Source organism: Scophthalmus maximus, chromosome 9 (assembly GCF_022379125.1).
Source record: "Scophthalmus maximus strain ysfricsl-2021 chromosome 9, ASM2237912v1, whole genome shotgun sequence".
In the NCBI taxonomy this organism is placed as follows: Eukaryota; Metazoa; Chordata; class Actinopteri; order Pleuronectiformes; family Scophthalmidae; genus Scophthalmus; species Scophthalmus maximus.
The window spans coordinates 19,012,244-19,033,745 of NC_061523.1; the positions used below are offsets into that span (position 1 = coordinate 19,012,244).

The 21,502-nt window shown below is 38.5% G+C and overlaps 5 protein-coding genes across 7 annotated transcripts; all 5 read right to left on the reverse strand.

The window, feature by feature from the left end:
* Positions 1-516: 516 nt before the first annotated feature.
* Positions 517-2,711, reverse strand: LOC124850508. Its single transcript, XM_047334345.1, has 6 exons — positions 2,632-2,711; positions 2,211-2,540; positions 1,731-2,087; positions 1,459-1,590; positions 1,269-1,306; positions 517-1,163 (listed from the first exon to the last, which is right to left on the reverse strand). Exons 1-6 carry the CDS (start codon positions 2,672-2,674, stop codon positions 1,029-1,031), a joined length of 1,035 nt encoding a protein of 344 aa, XP_047190301.1. The 5' UTR covers positions 2,675-2,711; the 3' UTR covers positions 517-1,028.
* A 2,580-nt stretch (positions 2,712-5,291) lies between these two features.
* Positions 5,292-7,397, reverse strand: LOC124850507. 2 transcript variants are annotated; one of them, XM_047334344.1, is made up of 6 exons: positions 7,288-7,397; positions 6,823-7,152; positions 6,296-6,652; positions 6,024-6,155; positions 5,862-5,899; positions 5,292-5,765 (listed from the first exon to the last, which is right to left on the reverse strand). In XM_047334344.1, exons 1-6 carry the CDS (start codon positions 7,328-7,330, stop codon positions 5,631-5,633), a joined length of 1,035 nt encoding a protein of 344 aa, XP_047190300.1. In that variant the 5' UTR covers positions 7,331-7,397; the 3' UTR covers positions 5,292-5,630. The 2 variants fall into 2 exon arrangements, with proteins under 2 accessions (XP_047190300.1, XP_047190299.1); XM_047334343.1 differs by having other exon boundaries at positions 5,862-5,920.
* A 2,292-nt stretch (positions 7,398-9,689) lies between these two features.
* LOC124850509 lies at positions 9,690-11,990 on the reverse strand. Its single transcript, XM_047334346.1, has 6 exons — positions 11,931-11,990; positions 11,467-11,796; positions 10,845-11,201; positions 10,573-10,704; positions 10,383-10,420; positions 9,690-10,276 (listed from the first exon to the last, which is right to left on the reverse strand). The coding sequence occupies exons 1-6, from the start codon at positions 11,971-11,973 to the stop codon at positions 10,142-10,144; spliced, it is 1,035 nt and encodes a 344-aa protein (XP_047190302.1). The 5' UTR covers positions 11,974-11,990; the 3' UTR covers positions 9,690-10,141.
* Positions 11,991-11,999: 9 nt separating this feature from the next.
* LOC118319760 lies at positions 12,000-16,649 on the reverse strand. Of its 2 annotated transcripts, none has more exons than XM_035650372.2 (6): positions 16,529-16,649; positions 16,065-16,394; positions 15,595-15,951; positions 15,323-15,454; positions 15,161-15,198; positions 12,000-15,064 (listed from the first exon to the last, which is right to left on the reverse strand). In XM_035650372.2, exons 1-6 carry the CDS (start codon positions 16,569-16,571, stop codon positions 14,930-14,932), a joined length of 1,035 nt encoding a protein of 344 aa, XP_035506265.2. In that variant the 5' UTR covers positions 16,572-16,649; the 3' UTR covers positions 12,000-14,929. The 2 variants fall into 2 exon arrangements, with proteins under 2 accessions (XP_035506265.2, XP_035506264.2); XM_035650371.2 differs by having other exon boundaries at positions 15,161-15,219.
* Positions 16,650-18,853: 2,204 nt separating this feature from the next.
* On the reverse strand, positions 18,854-21,069 carry LOC118319999. The gene is made up of 6 exons (XM_035650780.2): positions 20,996-21,069; positions 20,532-20,861; positions 20,062-20,418; positions 19,796-19,921; positions 19,606-19,643; positions 18,854-19,500 (listed from the first exon to the last, which is right to left on the reverse strand). The coding sequence occupies exons 1-6, from the start codon at positions 21,036-21,038 to the stop codon at positions 19,366-19,368; spliced, it is 1,029 nt and encodes a 342-aa protein (XP_035506673.2). The 5' UTR covers positions 21,039-21,069; the 3' UTR covers positions 18,854-19,365.
* Positions 21,070-21,502: the final 433 nt, after the last annotated feature.

A 21,502-nucleotide genomic window follows, 5' to 3' on the forward strand; every position in this document is an offset into this window, starting at 1 on the left:
GACAAACAAAAGATTCATGGAAACTTAAGCATTGCTGTGGCAAGTGTTTCAAACAAAGGTGTGAATACAAAGGGGCTTTTCATTCTCTCTCACGCTCTCTTTTAGCCTCAGGAAACTGAGCTCATACTTCTGTTCTCTTTTATTTGAAAAAAGGCCAGTGAAATACCACTACAGTATACTGTATTGTTGTTATGATTATTAATTTCACATAAACATCATTCGTTAAAGCGTACAGGAGGGATGGACACAGATGTCTGCCCAGTCATGCTATGGAAATGACCATCTTTCATTCCACTTTTCTTCAATTCTGGCAAGTGTTTGGAAATCCGCAGGACAACCAGGACTAGTTTTACACCATAACAGATCACGCCGCAAAACAGTTTAGTACAAGAGAGTTGGTTTTATTCGTTTGTTGTTATTTAACAGGGACGCTGCACAAAACATTTATTGTACCAGATATAGCCCCAAAATAATTTCCATAATCCCAGTTGTGTAAATATACTTTAAAAAAAAAAAAAGTTATCCAAATAAAACATTCTTGACATCTCCATCAGATGTCAAATATCTGATTGTAAGTATATTCCCAAAAAAACAGTCCTCCAATTCCTACGACGAACTATGTCGTATGTGGTAAAATAGACCAGATCGACCGTTTCCCAAAATAGCTCCTCTACCAGTGACAGGAGATACGTCACAAATACTTTGTTTCACCTCAGAGCATAGTGGGCTTTTCCAATGCATGGTTAATGAGCTTGTAAAGGTAAGGGTGACATGGCAGAGAATCAGCACGATTACTTTACAGACAATAAGGAAATCCATCCATAAAAACAGACACTTGACAGACTGAACAGGTCCACTGCTGAGCTCTAACAGGCGTGTCTGTGGTCTTTAAAAGGACCACAAACCTCGTAATACGCCGTTTCAAAGGTGACATAGTGAGTCGTGGGAGGTGGAGGACCGACTCTTCCCAGCAGTGTGCAAATCACAAATGATATCATCTTTATTTATCAAGTCAAATGTTTGCACTGTTAGTTTATCGCATAAAACCAGACTTCAGAGTAAACCGTTTCTCCCTCTGCAGTACTTGATTTTCCTCTCCCTGCGTTAGCAGCTTTCCTCCTAGTGATGGTTGATGCAGAATAAACCAACAAGTCCTCATCTCTCTGAGACAAATTGGAAAAATGTAATGAGACGGCACATTTTGATATTAACATATGAAACCAAAGACATGCTATCAACTTTTCCATTAATTTCTTCATATATCTTACCTGCTGATTTGGCTGACTACCACGGACAGTCACAGCCTCTGTTGGCAAAGAAACCACAGCTTATTAAATAAAAACAAAGATTAACGATGAAAAAAGTTGTAGGTTAATGTCAACAAAGAAATAATGTAAATTAAGTGTTCTCTTTTGCAAAACTGCTTTTTGATAGAATTACACAAGAAACTTTTATCACCTTTGCAACAATCACACATTTTCTCCTTGATGATATGAATCAGGAAGCCGATAACAATCAGACTTATCGCCAATGTAGCACATAACAGAAACAGAACTGTATTGGTCTTCTGTACATCCCACACGTTGGGTGCTGAAACAACACAAGGACAAGATGAGTTAAATATGATTTGAAAATTTTCAACAGGAAGAAACTTTTGAAATTTGAAACCGATTCTACATTATGCAAAAAATATGTTATTCTAAAAGTTAAATAGAATTTTCTTCAGTTACCTTTATTGTCCACTTTTGTTCCACGTCCAAATAAAATCTCTCCACATGTGGCCACAGCACAGTAGTGAGTCCCAGCATCAGACGAGCTAACGTTCTTACAGAAGTTGTAGACACATTTCTGGGGCCAGTGATCTTCAGGGTTCTTTTCACATTCATCACGACTGTTTCCATGAGCATGAATCAAACTGGGATGAGATTCATCTGAACCAGATCTGAACCAGAACACACTGTGATATCCTGGACACGTGTTGTTCTCAGAGTCAGACAGGACTGAACACTGCAGCGTCACTGGGTCTCCTGGACCGACTGGATCAGACGGAGGGACTTGAATGACTGTAGATACATCAGGTTCTGGTCCTGGGAAATACAAACACAAGGTTAAACATGCTTTACTCATTCTAATGAAAAGACAATAAGTTGAATACATTCATTTCGATTTACAAACACTCAGAAACTGTCGGCATTTTGTTTGTCATTTACCTTTAATCCTAAGAAATGTTCCTTTCAAAAATGTCATGACAAGCTGTTCTAGTCTTATGCAATAGTAAACTCCAGTATCGCTTCGCTCAGTTTTTTTGATCCGTAGAAGAAAGATCCCAGGCTCTTGCTTGACTGTAAAGTGAGGGGTCTCAATAACATCTGCATAGTCAAATGTAGGTGTTCCTCCTAAAACTTCAGGAAAGTTTCCAGAAACGAGCCTGATCCAAAATAATTGGGCTTGGTACTCCAACTTCGGGCGGCTACACGTCAAATCCACATCGTCTCCAACACCAGCGGTTCGTGTCTCAAAGATCTGATCAAATGTGCATCCTGAAATTAAAATTAAATAGAAAATTATGTAAGAATATGACATAATTAAAACAGACTGTATATTCCAAATTAAAGAAAGGATTTGACTTACGCTTCACTCTGAGCAGCAGCAGTAAGTGGAATATAATCAGCATTTTCCCGTTGAAGACAGCAGTTAATTTAGACCCTATAATAAAATGTGTTGCCCTAATGTTATCATATAAAGTGGGTGGGAACAATGTGAGAGCAATCTGATTGGCCTCTAATTACCAGTGGAAATAACATCGACCGCCCTTCCATCCATAACACATGAAACAAACAACACCAACAGCAGCTTATGTTTTATGTTTCATGGTGGGTTTCTTACTGGCACTTAGAGTAAACTAAAAAAAGATTCAATGTAAACTGCAGTAACACAAAGCCGTCGTCTTCACAACATTTTCTTTTTATTTCAAACAATATAAAAACATAAAGACTTTAAAGCCGCCACTCATTGATGAGGATACACCACTATGGATTGAACCACTATATTTATAGCAGTTGTAGCCTGGTTTCCACTAAAATAGAAGACAGGTACTAATTTGTTTTAGTGATTCATGGGTATTGTCCCTGTCACATGTCAACATGATTCATAATAATAATAATAATAATAATATGAAAAAGAATTTAGCACATTTCTTAACAATGTTACAAAGTGCTTAGCAAGACGAAATAAAAGCAAAAAAGTAAAAAGAAAACAGACAAGGCAGTTGACTAAAAGGAGAAAACCTTTCACAAAGAGAAAGGTTTTATGAAGAGATTCAAAAGAAGGTAGTAACGTGGTGTGTCTGAGTTCAGTAGACAGACAGCTTCAAAGTGTGGGGGCTCTTCTGTCAAAGGCGCGATCTCCCTTTGTCACAAACTGCGACCTGGGAGTCACCTGCAGGGCTCCATCTACAGACCTCATCGGTCGAGAGGGCACATAACAGCTCAATAATCTGAAATGAATTTCAGGTCTGAGCCGTTAGAGGCCTTTAAAAGTGAGTGTTAGAAATTTAAAATCCATTAGAAATCTACCAGGGAGATGGTGGAGGGAGCCCTGACCGATACCCAAGTAAAGTGCATTGTAGTAATAAAGACGAGCATAGATAAAAGCATGAACAACTTTCTTTTGGGTCAGAGAACGATAAATATGACCTAATTTTAGAAATCATCTTCATCTGGATGAACCCAACTAAACAACCACGTGGTCACACTGACATCAGTCATGATAGAACATTTAGCAGATGCAAGACGGCACAACTGTTACTTTTTTAGGTTATTGGCTAAACTTGTCGTAGCGTTGCCAGTTTTGGACCGACGCATTTGCAGGTAAACTATTACTTCATATCAACTTGTTAGCCTGTGATGTCATCACGTGTCATTGTCATGTGTCATTGCTTGTAACTTGACTGTGTCATGTGTTGCACAAGTCTTTCATTAAGATCAATCATAATTCATTAGAGAGGCACTAATGATAGCAACAGCCTTTGATTGATTTTTGTGTCCCCAAATCTAAATGTACAATCTGACAAAATGTTGTTACAACTGAGTAAAAACAGGACCGTCCCTTGAGTGCATCTGTGATGACGCTCCCGCTCTTCATGTCAGTCGCTTGAGCACAAAGTACAGAGCATATCGAGCAGGGGAGGAGGTTGTGGTCACAACAGCCACCTCCTATACTTGTTTCACTTCTTCTCAGGTCGCTGCTAAAAGGCAGCAGCGCCACTTTTACAGCATCACAGACACATGTTCACATGGAACCAGACACGCAGTCCAGTACAACATCACAAGACAAGTTACTGGGTTTAAACTACAGCGATGATTGTCAGACACGTTGGTCTGTTGCCGCCCTCAAGGTCATTGAAAGAAAAAACGACAGGTCTCATCAACCTTAACAATGTCTAATTTTCATGCTGCATCTTTTCAGAGGAGAGCAGGACCTGTGCTTCTTTCTCCAAGTCTCAACAAAGGTTCTCATCTAAGTTCATGTCAGGGTGTGTGCACACATAACTTTTGACTCCTTACTGCCAGAACAGTAGGACAGGAAGCAGTCCTGAATCGGCCACATGCACAAAGTAGGTTCCTGTGTAGTAGTCAAGGTTAGAAACCTAAACTCCTGTTTTGTATGTTGTGTGGATTTCAGTAATTCAAAAGTGTTTGGAAATCTGCAGGACAGCCAACAATAGTTATACACACTAACAGATCCTGCCGCAACAACAGTTAAATGTTAGGAAGCTTATCATATTTGTTTTTTTATAGTTATTTAACAGGGGTGATGCACAAAAACATTCATCATACCAGATATAGCCCAAAACTAATTTCCATAATCCCTGGGTTGAGGCCACCAGCGATACGTCAGTTGTGGTCACATGCAATATGAAAAAAAGAAAGAATACAGTTTCCAATCGGTTTTGTTATGCGGGTTCTTCTGAATCATAACAAATGAACTCTGTTCTGTAGTTCCTGATGGCAATGAAAATATAATGTCTACCGCACAAATAGACTTAAAGTTTGTGTAATTACATTCTAAAATGTGTCAAATTCAAATGACAATTTTCTTTTTGAGCCTTTAGAAATATTGTATTGGTTATGACTATTTTGGAAACATTAAACAAAATTGTTTATTTCAGTATTTATTCTCAATTTATTATGCTAGATGCCCCTCTGTAATGATTACGGCTGTAGTTATTTTTAAGTAAACAAATCATGGTCAACAAATTTAACATGAAATAAAAATGATTCTATTATAAAAGCAGTTAAACTTAAACTTTATTCTGCACAATCATTATTTAACACATTGGTGAAAACAGAGAGCCTTTAAACTGCATATAAGACAAATGAGACTATTTGTTTCACAACTTTCGTACTCGGTCAAGTTTTTTTTCAAAAAGCCTGTTTGAGTTGAAGATGATAAACCTGTTTGAAGAAAATACTGTAGGATGTCACCAAACGCATTTAAACTTAAACATCTCTGGACAAAATATAAAAATATTTTGAAGGATTTCCATATAAAATATTCTTACCAAGATCAGATACCGGAGTTATGTGAATAAGTATCATCTTCATTTAGCAAATCCAGTTTTTGAATTGTTAATTACTCGCATAAACCCTGACATCAGAATATACTGGTTGTTCCTCTGTAGTTTTTGATTTTCCTCTCAGCGCTTTACCAGCTTTCCTCGTGGTGAAAGTTGGCGCAGAATAAACCAACGAGTCCTCATCTCTCTGAGGAAAATGGAAAAATACAGCAGATCTTGATATTTACAGATGAAACCAAAGACGTGCTGTCATCTTTTCCAATATTTTCTTCTTATATCTTACCTTCTGATTTTGCTGATTACCACGGACAGTTGCAGCCTCTGTTGGAAAAGAAACCACAGCTGTGTAATACAATAAAAACAAAGATTTATGATGAACGTTGATGTAGGTTAATTTACACAAAGGATTAATGTAAATCAAGTGAGAGAAAGAAACTTTTATCACCTTTGCAACAATCACAGGTTTTCTTCTTGATGATATGAATCAGGAAGCCGATAACAATCAGACTTATCGCCAATGTAGCACATAAGAGAAACAGAACTGTATTGGTCTTCTGTACATCCCACACGTTGGATGCTGAAACAACACAAGGACAAGATGAGTTAAATATGATTTGAAAAGATGCAACAGGAAGAAACTTTTGAAATTTGAAACAGATTCTACATTATGCAAAAAATATGTTATTCTAAAAGTTAAATAGAATTTTCTTCAGTTACCTTTATTGTCCACTTTTGTTCCACGTCCAAATAAAATCTCTCCACATGTGGCCACAGCACAGTAGTGAGTCCCAGCATCAGACGAGCTAACGTTCTTACAGAAGTTGTAGACACATTTCTGGGGCCAGTGATCTTCAGGGTTCTTTTCACATTCATCACGACTGTTTCCATGAGCATGAATCAAACTGGCATGAGATTCATCTGAACCAGATCTGAACCAGAACACACTGTGATATCCTGGACACGTGTTGTTCTCAGAGTCAGACAGGACTGAACACTGCAGCGTCACTGGGTCTCCTGGACCGACTGGATCAGACGGAGGGACTTGAATGACTGTAGATACATCAGGTTCTGGTCCTGGGAAATACAAACACAAGGTTAAACATGCTTTACTCATTTTAATGACAAGATAATAAGTTGAATACGTTCATTTTAATTTATAAACACTCAGAAACTATGGAAATCTGTAGAATAGTATTTGCAATTTTTCAAGTATTTGAAATGTCAACATTTTGTTTGTCACTTACCTTTAATTCTCAGAAATGTTGCATTCAAAAATGTCATGACAAGCTGATTTACTCTTATGCAATAGTAAACTCCAGTATGGCTTCGCTCAGTTTTTTTAATGTGCAGAAGAAAGACCCCAGGCTCTTGCTTGACTGTAAAGTGAGAGGTCGTATTAACACCTGGATGCTCATGGGAAAATGTTGCCCCTAAGATTTCAGGAAAGTTTCCAGAAACAAGCCTGATCCAAAATAAGATGGCACTGTGCTCCAACTGCTGGCGGTTACACGTCAAATTCACATCATGTCCAACACCAGCAGTCTTTGTTTCGAAGATCGGATCAAAAGTGCATCCTGAAATTAAAATTAAACAGAGAAGCAATTAATAACAGTGGCGGATTTGTATATGTCCTGTGATAAAATTATGTAAGAATATGACATAATTACAACAGACTGTATATTCCAAATTTAAGAAAGGATTTGACTTACGCTTCACTCTGAGCAGCAGCAGTAAGTGGAATATGATGCGCATTTTACTGTTAATCCACTTTAGCTCAGCAGTTAATTTAGACCCTATTAGTCGATGAGTTGCCTTAATGTAATCACATCATGTGGGTGGGAACAACGTGAGAGCAATCTGATTGGCCCCTAATAATCACAGTGGAAATAATATCGACCGCCCTTCCATCCTTATCACATGAAACAACACCAACGGCAACTTATGTTTTGTGTTTCATGGTGGGTTTCTTAAACAGACACTCTTGATTTGAACCTGCATTCACTGAAACAATATGTTTAGGATACACACAAATAGAACTGCCCACACATCCTTTAAACGTGTAAAGTCAAGTCATGTATGAAAACTTACCTTTTCATGAGTGAAGGACAATGTGACACAAAACTGCTTTTGTGCTGTGACATCTTTATCATGTCATTTGAATTCACTGTTGAACTGCTATATCTATAGGAGTTGTAGCCTGGTGTCCACTACAAATGATGACTGGTGCTAATTTGATAAAGTGATTGATGGCTTTTGTCACATGTCAACATTTTTGCCGAAGATCGACTGTAGATGGATGAACGATGACAGAGATTCCTGGGAGATGGTAGGACAAGTGTCTCGTATAATGAAGGTAGTTTGAAATGCTTGTCTTCTCCACTCTCTCCCAGTTCATTTTTGTTTTAATGCACATGAAATAAAAATAATTAGCTTTAGACTTAAAAGAGGGAATTCTGGGATGTCCTGCAGCTCAGTGGCCTCGGCACTTTTTGGGATCATTGTTAGATTAGATAAACACATTATCAGCGCTCTCATTCGATCACTGCCATCAGAATGAGATGACAAAAAGAGGATAGGGATTAAATACAACTGTCGGGGAAGTTTTCTGTCCTGCTCGTATGACGTGTTTAAGAGGGAATGTTTAATCTCCATGCCCCGTGGTGTAGATCACATCCAGCAGAGACCACGAGAGAGAGAGAGAAGTTCTATAGAGAAAACAGAGTAAAACCGGACCTTCCCTTGAGGGCATTTTAAACGGATGTATGCAGCCATTTGACACAGAGGTGCCATCTTAAAAACATCCTGTGAGCCAGCTAATTGAGATGCTCGACATCATGTGCGATGACCCTCCCGCTCTTCATGTCAGTCACTTTAGCAGAAATAAAAGAGCATATCGAGGTGGGGAGGAGGTCGTGGTCCCACCATACACCTTCTACAGTACACTGGTTTCACCTCTTTTTAAAGGTGTGTGCTGAAAGGCATCAGCAGAGCACCGCTCTAACAGTATCACATGTTCACATGGAGATAACAGACACAGTCCAGTACATCATCACAAACTGGGGCATCAAAAGAAAAAGTAAGGTGGAGGACATATCTGGTACAACTTTCGATACTTGCCAAGTGTATGCAGACTGACAATAGAGGAAAAGACAGGTTACAGGGCTGAAAGTACAGAAATGTTTGCCAGACATGTTGATTTGTGGCTGTCATCAAGGACAGCATAGTGCCGACCACAAAACAAGACATGTTGGTTTGACACTGACGTCGCAGTTAAGTTGTGTTGCTACAGTTTGAACAAAGAGAAATTACCATTCAGGCCAGTTGATGACCCCACGACACAATGCTGTGTCCAGTCCCTGTAGTTAAATATTGGAAGGATGGACACCGAGCTACAGAAAAACATACTTTATCATAAAAGCCATTACAGTGAAAACTTTCATGTACTTTGAATCCTGCTTTGTACCTTCTGCTTTTTCTGTGTTCACACTGCTGCTTGCATCTGACACACAGACACAAATAAACAGGCGTTGACACTGACAAACAAAAGATTCATGGAAACTTAAGCGTTGCTGTGGCAAGTGTTTCAAACAAAGGTGTGAATACAAAGGGGCTTTTCATTCTCTCTCACGCTCTCTTTTAGCCTCAGGAAACTGAGCTCATACTTCTGTTCTCTTTTATTTGAAAAAAGGCCAGTGAAATACCACTACAGTATACTGTATTGTTGTTATGATTATTAATTTCACATCAACTTCATTCGTTAAAGCGTACAGGAGGGATGGACACAGATGTCTGCCCAGTCATGCTATGGAAATGACCATCTTTCATTCCACTTTTCTTCAATTCTGGCAAGTGTTTGGAAATCCGCAGGACAACCAGGACTAGTTTTACACCATAACAGATCACGCCGCAAAACAGTTTAGTACAAGAGAGTTGGTTTTATTCGTTTGTTGTTATTTAACAGGGACGCTGCACAAAAAAATTTATTGTACCAGATATAGCCCCAAAATAATTTCCATAATCCCAGTTGTGTAAATATACTTTTTTTTTTTTTAAGTTATCCAAATAAAACATTCTCGACATCTCCATCAGATGTCAAATATCTGTGTGTAAGTATATTCCCAAGCAACCAGTCCTCCAATTCCTACGACGAACTATGTCGTATGTGGTAAAATAGAGCAGATCGACCGTTTCCCAAAATAGCTCCTCTACCAGTGACAGGAGATACGTCACAAATACTTTGTTTCACCTCAGAGCATAGTGGGCTTTTCCAATGCATGGTTAATGAGCTTGTAAAGGTAAGGGTGACATGGCAGAGAATCAGCACGATTACTTTACAGAAAATAAGGAAATCCATCCATAAAAACAGACACTTGACAGACTGAACAGGTCCACTGCTGAGCTCTAACAGGCGTGTCTGTGGTCTTTAAAAGGACCACAAACCTCGTAATACGCCGTTTCAAAGGTGACATAGTGAGTCGTGGGAGGTGGAGGACCGACTCTTCCCAGCAGTGTGCAAATCACAAATGATCTCATCTTTATTTATCAAGTCAAATGTTTGCACTGTTAGTTTATCGCATAAAACCAGACTTCAGAGTAAACCGTTTCTCCCTCTGCAGTACTTGATTTTCCTCTCCCTGCGTTAGCAGCTTTCCTCCTAGTGATGGTTGATGCAGAATAAACCAACAAGTCCTCATCTCTCTGAGAAAAAATTGGAAAAATGTAATGAGACGGCACATTTTGATATTAACATATGAAACCAAAGACATGCTATCAACTTTTCCATTAATTTCTTCATATATCTTACCTGCTGATTTGGCTGACTACCACGGACAGTCACAGCCTCTGTTGACAAAGAAACCACAGCTTATTAAATAAAAACAAAGATTAACGATGAAAAAAGTTGTAGGTTAATGTCAACAAAGAAATAATGTAAATTAAGTGTTCTCTTTTGCAAAACTGCTTTTTGATAGAATTACACAAGAAACTTTTATCACCTTTGCAACAATCACACATTTTCTCCTTGATGATATGAATCAGGAAGCCGATAACAATCAGACTTATCGCCAATGTAGCACATAACAGAAACAGAACTGTATTGGTCTTCTGTACATCCCACACGTTGGGTGCTGAAACAACACAAGGACAAGATGAGTTAAATATGATTTGAAAAGATGCAACAGGAAGAAACTTTTGAAATTTGAAACAGATTCTACATTATGCAAAAAATATGTTATTCTAAAAGTTAAATAGAATTTTCTTCAGTTACCTTTATTGTCCACTTTTGTTCCACGTCCAAATAAAATCTCTCCACATGTGGCCACAGCACAGTAGTGAGTCCCAGCATCAGACGAGCTAACGTTCTTACAGAAGTTGTAGACACATTTCTGGGGCCAGTGATCTTCAGGGTTCTTTTCACATTCATCACGACTGTTTCCATGAGCATGAATCAAACTGGGATGAGATTCATCTGAACCAGATCTGAACCAGAACACACTGTGATATCCTGGACACGTGTTGTTCTCAGAGTCAGACAGGACTGAACACTGCAGCGTCACTGGGTCTCCTGGACCGACTGGATCAGACGGAGGGACTTGAATGACTGTAGATACATCAGGTTCTGGTCCTGGGAAATACAAACACAAGGTTAAACATGCTTTACTCATTCTAATGAATATAGGTTAAAATTAATATATCTGACTATATATATGTTTTATATCTTTATTCATATATGATTACATTTCTGAACACTCAAATAAATGATGGAAATCGGTATCATCTTCATATAGACATGTAGGGAGATGAATGGCTGTTATAGATGGTGTTTGGTGATAGCATAGCAATTACATTGTTCAGGAATGTGAAATGTCTGTATAATGTATAAAATTTACCTTTAATTTTGAGAAATGTTTCTTTCAAAAATATCATGACAAGCTGATCTACTCTTATGCAATAGTAAACTCCAGTATCGCTTCGCTCGGTTTTTTTAATCCGTAGAAGAAAGATCCCAGGCTCTTGCTTGACTGTAAAGTGAGAGGTCTCATTAACAACTGCATTGTCAAATGATTGAGTTCCTCCTAAAACTTCAGGAAAGTTTCCAGAAACGAGCCTGATCCAAAATAATTGGACACTGTAAACCGACTGCTGGCGGCTACACGTCAAATCCACATCATGTCCAACACCAGCGGTTTGTGTGTCAAAGATCTGATCAGATGTGCATCCTGAAATTAAAATAAATAGAGAAGTAATTAATAACAGTGGCAGATTTGTGTATGTCCTGTGTTAAAATTATGTAAGAATATGACATAATTACAACAGACTGTATCTTCCAAATTAAAGAAAGGATTTGACTTACGCGTCACTCTGAGCAGCAGCAGTAAGTGGAATATAATCAGCATTTTCTCCTTCAAGACAGCAGTTAATTTAGACCCTATAATAAAATGTGTTGCTCTAATGTAATCATATAAAGTGGGTGGGAACAATGTGAGAGCAATCTGATTGGCCTCTAATTACCAGTGGAAATAACATCGACCGCCCTTCCATCCATAACACATGAAACAAACAACACCAACAGCAGCTTATGTTTTATGTTTCATGGTGGGTTTCTTACTGGCACTTAGAGTAAACTAAAAAAAGATTCAATGTAAACTGCAGTAACACAAAGCCGTCGTCTTCACAACATTTTCTTTTTATTTCAAACAATATAAAAACATAAAGACTTTAAAGCCGCCACTCATTGATGAGGATACACCACTATGGATTGAACCACTATATTTATAGCAGTTGTAGCCTGGTTTCCACTAAAATAGAAGACAGGTACTAATTTGTTTTAGTGATTCATGGGTATTGTCCCTGTCACATGTCAACATGATTCATAATAATAATAATAATAATAATATGAAAAAGAATTTAGCACATTTCTTAACAATGTTACAAAGTGCTTAGCAAGACGAAATAAAAGCAAAAAAGTAAAAAGAAAACAGACAAGGCAGTTGACTAAAAGGAGAAAACCTTTCACAAAGAGAAAGGTTTTATGAAGAGATTCAAAAGAAGGTAGTAACGTGGTGTGTCTGAGTTCAGTAGACAGACAGCTTCAAAGTGTGGGGGCTCTTCTGTCAAAGGCGCGATCTCCCTTTGTCACAAACTGCGACCTGGGAGTCACCTGCAGGGCTCCATCTACAGACCTCATCGGTCGAGAGGGCACATAACAGCTCAATAATCTGAAATGAATTTCAGGTCTGAGCCGTTAGAGGCCTTTAAAAGTGAGTGTTAGAAATTTAAAATCCATTAGAAATCTACCAGGGAGATGGTGGAGGGAGCCCTGACCGATACCCAAGTAAAGTGCATTGTAGTAATAAAGACGAGCAGAGATAAAAGCATGAACAACTTTCTTTTGGGTCAGAGAACGATAAATATGACCTAATTTTAGAAATCATCTTCATCTGGATGAACCCAACTAAACAACCACGTGGTCACACTGACATCAGTCATGATAGAACATTTAGCAGATGCAAGACGGAACAACTGTTAGTTTTTTAGGTTATTTGCTAAACTTGTCGTAGCGTGTCCAGTTTTGGACCGACGCATTTGCGGGTAAACTATTACTTCATATCAACTTGTTAGCCTGTGATGTCATCACGTGTCATTGTCATGTGTCATTGCTTGTAACTTGACTGTGTCATGTGTTGCACAAGTCTTTCATTAAGATCAATCATAATTCATTAGAGAGGCACTAATGATAGCGACAGCTTTTGATTGATTTTTGTGTCCCCAAATCTATATGTACAATCTGACAAAATGTTGTTACAACTGAGTAAAAACAGGACCGTCCCTTGAGTGCATCTGCGATGACGCTCCCGCTCTTCATGTCAGTCGCTTGAGCACAAAGTACAGAGCATATCGAGCAGGGGAGGAGGTTGTGGTCACAACAGCCACCTCCTATACTTGTTTCACTTCTTCTCAGGTCGCTGCTAAAAGGCAGCAGCGCCACTTTTACAGCATCACAGACACATGTTCACATGGAACCAGACACGCAGTCCAGTACAACATCACAAGACAAGTTACTGGGTTTAAACTACAGCGATGATTGTCAGACACGTTGGTCTGTTGCCGCCCTCAAGGTCATTGAAAGAAAAAACGACAGGTCTCATCAACCTTAACAATGTCTAATTTTCATGCTGCATCTTTTCAGAGGAGAGCAGGACCTGTGCTTCTTTCTCCAAGTCTCAACAAAGGTTCTCATCTAAGTTCATGTCAGGGTGTGTGCACACATAACTTTTGACTCCTTACTGCCAGAACAGTAGGACAGGAAGCAGTCCTGAATCGGCCACATGCACAAAGTAGGTTCCTGTGTAGTAGTCAAGGTTAGAAACCTAAACTCCTGTTTTGTATGTTGTGTGGATTTCAGTAATTCAAAAGTGTTTGGAAATCTGCAGGACAGCCAACAATAGTTATACACACTAACAGATCATGCCGCAACAACAGTTAAATGTTAGGAAGCTTATTATATTTGTTTTTTTATAGTTATTTAACAGGGGTGATGCACGAAAACATTCATCATACCAGATATAGCCCAAAACTAATTTCCATAATCCCTGGGTTGAGGCCACCAGCGATACGTCAGTTGTGGTCACATGCAATATGAAAAAAAGAAAGAATACAGTTTCCAATCGGTTTTGTTATGCGGGTTCTTCTGAATCATAACAAATGAACTCTGTTCTGTAGTTCCTGATGGCAATGAAAATATAATGTCTACCGCACAAATAGACTTAAAGTTTGTGTAATTACATTCTAAAATGTGTCAAATTCAAATGACAATTTTCTTTTTGAGCCTTTAGAAATATTGTATTGGTTATGACTATTTTGGAAACATTAAACAAAATTGTTTATTTCAGTATTTATTCTCAATTTATTATGCTAGATGCCCCTCTGTAATGATTACGGCTGTAGTTATTTTTAAGTAAACAAATCATGGTCAACAAATTTAACATGAAATAAAAATGATTCTATTATAAAAGCAGTTAAACTTAAACTTTATTCTGCACAATCATTATTTAACACATTGGTGAAAACAGAGAGCCTTTAAACTGCATATAAAACAAATGAGACTATTTGTTTCACAACTTTCGTACTCGGTCAAGTTTTTTTTCAAAAAGCCTGTTTGAGTTGAAGATGATAAACCTGTTTGAAGAAAATACTGTAGGATGTCACCAAAAGCATTTAAACTTAAACATCTCTGGACAAAATATAAAAATATTTTGAAGGATTTCCATATAAAATATTCTTACCAAGATCAGATACCGGAGTTATGTGAATAAGTATCATCTTCATTTAGCAAATCCAGTTTTTGAATTGTTAATTACTCGCATGAACCCTGACATCAGAATATACTGGTTGTTCCTCTGTAGTTTTTGATTTTCCTCTCCGCGCTTTACCAGCTTTCCTCGTGGTGAAAGTTGGCGCAGAATAAACCAACGAGTCCTCATCTCTCTGAGGAAAATGGAAAAATACAGCAGATCTTGATATTTACAGATGAAACCAAAGACATGCTGTCATCTTTTCCAATATTTTCTTCTTATATCTTACCTGCTGATTTTGCTGACTACCACGGACAGTTGCAGCCTCTGTTGGAAAAGAAACCACAGCTGTGTAATAAAATCAAAACAAAGATTTAAGATGAACGTTGATGTAGGTTAATTTACACAAAGGATTAATGTAAATCAAGTGAGAGAAAGAAACTTTTATCACCTTTGCAACAATCACACGTTTTCTTCTTGATGATATAAATCAAGAAGCCGATAACAATCAGACTTATCGCCAATGTAGCACATAACAGAAACAGAACTGTATTGGTCTTCTGTACATCCCACACGTTGGGTGCTGAAACAACACAAGGACAAGATGAGTTAAATATGATTTGAAAAGATGCAACAGGAAGAAACTTTTGAAATTTGAAACAGATTCTACATTATGCAAAAAATATGTTATTCTAAAAGTTAAATAGAATTTTCTTCAGTTACCTTTATTGTCCACTTTTGTTCCACGTCCAAATAAAATCTCTCCACATGTGGCCACAGCACAGTAGTGAGTCCCAGCATCAGACGAGCTAACGTTCTTACAGAAGTTGTAGACACATTTCTGGGGCGAGTGATCTTCAGGGTTCTTTTCACATTCATCACGACTGTTTCCATGAGCATGAATCAAACTGGGATGAGATTCATCTGAACCAGATCTGAACCAGAACACACTGTGATATCCTGGACACGTGTTGTTCTCAGAGTCAGACAGGACTGAACACTGCAGCGTCACTGGGTCTCCTGGACCGACTGGATCAGACGGAGGGACTTGAATGACTGTAGATACATCAGGTTCTGGTCCTGGGAAATACAAACACAAGGTTAAACATGCTTTACTCATTCTAATGAAAAGAGAATAAGTTGAATACATTCATTTCAATTTATAAACTGTCGGCATTTTGTTTGTCATTTACCTTTAATCCTAAGAAATGTTCCTTTCAAAAATATCATGACGAGCTGTTCTACTCTTATGCAATAGTAAACTCCAGTATGGCTTCGCTCAGTTTTTTTGATCCGTAGAAGAAAGATCCCAGGCTCTTGCTTGACTGTAAAGTGAGGGGTCTCACTAACATCTGTATAGTTAAATGTAGGTGTTACTCCTAAAACTTCAGGAAAGTTTCCAGAAACGAGCCTGATCCAAAATAAGTTGGCACTGTAAACCGACTCCTGTCGGCTACATGTCAAATCCACATCATGTCCAACACCAGCGGTTCGTGTCTCAAAGATCCGATCAGATGTGCATCCTGAAATTAAAATAAATAGATTAGTAATTAATAACAGTGGCAGATTTGTGTATGTCCTGTGATAAAATTATGTAAGAATATGACATAATTACAACAGACTGTATCTTCCAAATTAAAGAAAGGATTTGACTTACGCTTCACTCTGAGCAGCAGCAGTAAGTGGAATATAATCAGCATTTTCCCGTTGAAGACAGCAGTTAATTTAGACCCTATAATTAAATGTGTTGCCCTACTGTAATCATATGAAGTGGGTGGGAACAACGTGAGAGCAATCTGATTGGCCCCTAATAATCACAGTGGAATCGACCGCCCTTCCATCCTTAACACATGAAACAACACCAACGGCAACTTATGTTTTGTGTTTCATGGTGGGTTTCTTAAACAGACACTCTTGATTTGAACCTGCATTCACTGAAACAATATGTTTAGGATACACACAAATAGAACTGCCCACACATCCTTTTAACGTGTAAAGTCAAGTCATGTATGAAAACTTCCCTTTTCATAAGCGAAGGACAATGTGACACAAAACTGCTTTTGTGCTGTGACATCTTTATCATGTCATTTGAATTCACTGTTAAACTGCTATATTTATAGGAGTTGTAGCCTGGTGTCCACCTCAAATGATGACTGGTGCTAATTTGATAAAGTGAATGATGGCTTTTGTCACATGTCAACATTTTTGCCGAAGATCGACTGTAGATGGACGAACGATGACAGAGATTCCTGGGAGATGGTAGGACAAGTGTCTTGTATAATGAAGGTAGTTTGAAATGCTTCTCTTCTCCACTCTCTCCCAGTTCATTTTTGTTTTAATGCACATGAAATAAAAATAATTAGCTTTAGACTTAAAAGAGGGAATTCTGGGATGTCCTGCAGCTCAGTGGCCTCGGCACTTTTTGGGATCAGAGTTAGATTAGATAAACACATTATCAGCGCTCTCATTCGATCACTGCCATCAGAATGAGATGACAAAAAGAGGATAGGGATTAAATACAACTGTCGGGGAAGTTTTCTGTCCTGCTCGTATGACGTGTTTAAGAGGGAATGTTTAATCTCCATGCCCCGTGGTGTAGATCACATCCAGCAGAGACCGAGAGAGAGAGAGAAGTTCTATAGAGAAAACAGAGTAAAACCGGACCTTCCCTTGAGGGCATTTTAAACGGATGTATGCAGCCATTTGACACAGAGGTGCCATCTTAAAAACATCCTGTGAGCCAGCTAATTGAGATGCTCGACATCATGTGCGATGACCCTCCCACTCTTCATGTCAGTCACTTTAGCAGAAATAAAAGAGCATATCGAGGTGGGGAGGAGGTTGTGGTCCCACCATACACCTTCTACAGTACACTGGTTTCACCTCTTTTTAAAGGTGTGTGCTGAAAGGCATCAGCAGAGCACCGCTCTAACAGTATCACATGTTCACATGGAGATAACAGACACAGTCCAGTACATCATCACAAACTGGGGCATCAAAAGAAAAAGTAAGGTGGAGGACATATCTGGTACAACTTTCGATACTTGCCAAGAGTATGCAGACTGACAATAGAGGAAAAGACAGGTTACAGGACTGAAAGTACAGAAATGTTTGCCAGACATGTTGATTTGTGGCTGTCATCAAGGACAGCATAGTGCCGACCACAAAACAAGACATGTTGGTTTGACACTGACGTCGCAGTTAAGTTGTGTTGCTACAGTTTGAACAAAGAGAAATTACCATTCAGGCCAGTTGATGACCCCACGACACAATGCTGTGTCCAGTCCCTGTAGTTAAATATTGGAAGGATGGACACCGAGCTACAGAAAAACATACTTTATCATAAAAGCCGCTACAGTGAATACTTTCATGTACTTTGAATCCTGCTTTGTACCTTCTGCTTTTTCTATGCTCACACTGCTGATTGCATCTGACACACAGACACAAATAAACACGCGTTGACACTGACAAACAAAAGATTCATGGAAACTTAAGCGTTGCTGTGGCAAGTGTTTCAAACAAAGGTGTGAATACAAACGGGCTTTTCATTCTCTCTCACGCTCTCTTTTAGCCTCAGGAAATTGAGCTCATACTTCTGTTCTCTTTTATTTGAAAAAAGGCCAGTGAAATACCACTACAGTATACTGTATTGTTGTTATGATTATTAATTTCACATAAACATCATTCGTTAAAGCGTACAGGAGGGATGGACACAGATGTCTGCCCAGTCATGCTATGGAAATGACCATCTTTCATTCCACTTTTCTTCAATTCTGGCAAGTGTTTGGAAATCCGCAGGACAACCAGGACTAGTTTTACACCATAACAGATCACGCCGCAAAACAGTTTAGTACAAGAGAGTTGGTTTTATTCGTTTGTTGTTATTTAACAGGGACGCTGCACAAAACATTTATTGTACCAGATATAGCCCCAAAATAATTTCCATAATCCCAGTTGTGTAAATATACTTTAAAAAAAAAAAAAGTTATCCAAATAAAACATTCTTGACATCTCCATCAGATGTCAAATATCTGATTGTAAGTATATTCCCAAAAAAACAGTCCTCCAATTCCTACGACGAACTATGTCGTATGTGGTAAAATAGACCAGATCGACCGTTTCCCAAAATAGCTCCTCTACCAGTGACAGGAGATACGTCACAAATACTTTGTTTCACCTCAGAGCATAGTGGGCTTTTCCAATGCCTGGTTAATGAGCTTGTAAAGGTAAGGGTGACATGGCAGAGAATCAGCACGATTACTTTACAGACAATAAGGAAATCCATCCATAAAAACAGACACTTGACAGACTGAACAGGTCCACTGCTGAGCTCTAACAGGCGTGTCTGTGGTCTTTAAAAGGACCACAAACCTCGTAATACGCCGTTTCAAAGGTGACATAGTGAGTCGTGGGAGGTGGAGGACCGACTCTTCCCAGCAGTGTGCAAATCACAAATGATATCATCTTTATTTATCAAGTCAAATGTTTGCACTGTTAGTTTATCGCATAAAACCAGACTTCAGAGTAAACCGTTTCTCCCTCTGCAGTACTTGATTTTCCTCTCCCTGCGTTAGCAGCTTTCCTCCTAGTGATGGTTGATGCAGAATAAACCAACGAGTCCTCATCTCTCTGAGGAAACATGGAAAAATGTAATGAGATGGCACATTTTGATATTTATATATGAAAACAAAGACATGCTATTAACTTTTCCATTATTTTCTTCATATATCTTACCTGCTGATTTGGCTGACTACCACGGACAGTCACAGCCTCTGTTGGCAAAGAAACCACAGCTAATTAAATAAAAACAAAGATTAACGATGAAAAAAGTTGTAGGTTAATGTCAACAAAGAAATAATGTAAATTAAGTGTTCTCTTTTGCAAAACTGCATTTTGATAGAATTACACAAGAAACTTTTATCACCTTTGCAACAATCACACATTTTCTCCTTGATGATATGAATCAGGAAGCCGATAACAATCAGACTTATAGTGAATGTAGCACATGACAGAACTGTATTGGTCTTCTGTACATCCCACACGTTGGATGCTGAAACAACACAAGGACAAGATGATTTAAATATGATTTGAAAAGATGCAACAGGAAGAAACTTTTGAAATTTGAAACCGATTCTACATTATGCAAAAAATATGTTATTCTAAAAGTTAAATAGAATTTTCTTCAGTTACCTTTATTGTCCACTTTTGTTCCACGTCCAAATAAAATCTCTCCACATGTGGCCACAGCACAGTAGTGAGTCCCAGCATCAGACGAGCTAACGTTCTTACAGAAGTTGTAGACACATTTCTGGGGCCAGTGATCTTCAGGGTTCTTTTCACATTCATCACGACTGTTTCCATGAGCATGAATCAAACTGGGATGAGATTCATCTGAACCAGATCTGAACCAGAACACACGGTGATATCCTGGACACGTGTTGTTCTCAGAGTCAGACAGGACTGAACACTGCAGCGTCACTGGGTCTCCTGGACCGACTGGATCAGACGGAGGGACTTGAATGACTGTAGATACATCAGGTTCTGGTCCTGGGAAATACAAACACAAGGTTAAACATGCTTTACTCATTCTAATGAAAAGACAATAAGTTGAATACATTCATTTCAATTTATAAACTGTCGGCATTTTGTTTGTCATTTACCTTTAATCCTAAGAAATGTTCCTTTTAAAAATATCATGACAAGCTGTTCTACTCTTATGCAATAGTAAACTCCAGTATCGCTTCGCTCAGTTTTTTTGATCCGTAGAAGAAAGATCCCAGGCTCTTGCTTGACTGTAAAGTGAGGGGTCTCACTAACATCTGTATAGTTAAATGTAGGTGTTACTCCTAAAACTTCAGGAAAGTTTCCAGAAACGAGCCTGATCCAAAATAAGTTGGCACTGTACTCCGACTTCTGGCGGCTACATGTCAAATCCACATCATGTCCAACACCAGCGGTTCGTGTCTCAAAGATCTGATCAAATGTGCATCCTGAAATTAAAATAAATAGAGAAGTAATTAATAACAGTGGCAGATTTGTGTATGTCCTGTGATAAAATTATGTAAGAATATGACATAATTACAACAGACTGTATCTTCCAAATTAAAGAAAGGATTTGACTTACGCTTCACTCTGAGCAGCAGCAGTAAGTGGAATATAATCAGCATTTTCCCCTTCAAGACAACAGTTAATTTAGACCCTATAATAAAATGTGTTGCCCTACTGTAATCATATGAAGTAGGTGGGAACAACGTGAGAGCAATCTGATTGGCCCCTAATAATCACAGTGGAAATAATATCGACCGCCCTTCCATCCTTAACACATGAAACAACACCAACGGCAACTTATGTTTTGTGTTTCATGGTGGGTTTCTTAAACAGACGCTCTTGATTTGAACCTGCATTCACTGAAACAATATGTTTAGGATACACACAAATAGAACTGCCCACACATCCTTTAAACGTGTAAAGTCAAGTCATGTATGAAAACTTACCTTTTCATGAGCGAAGGACAATGTGACACAAAACTGCTTTTGTGCTGTGACATCTTTATCATGTCATTTGAATTCACTGTTGAACTGCTATATCTATAGGAGTTGTAGCCTGGTGTCCACTACAAATGATGACTGGT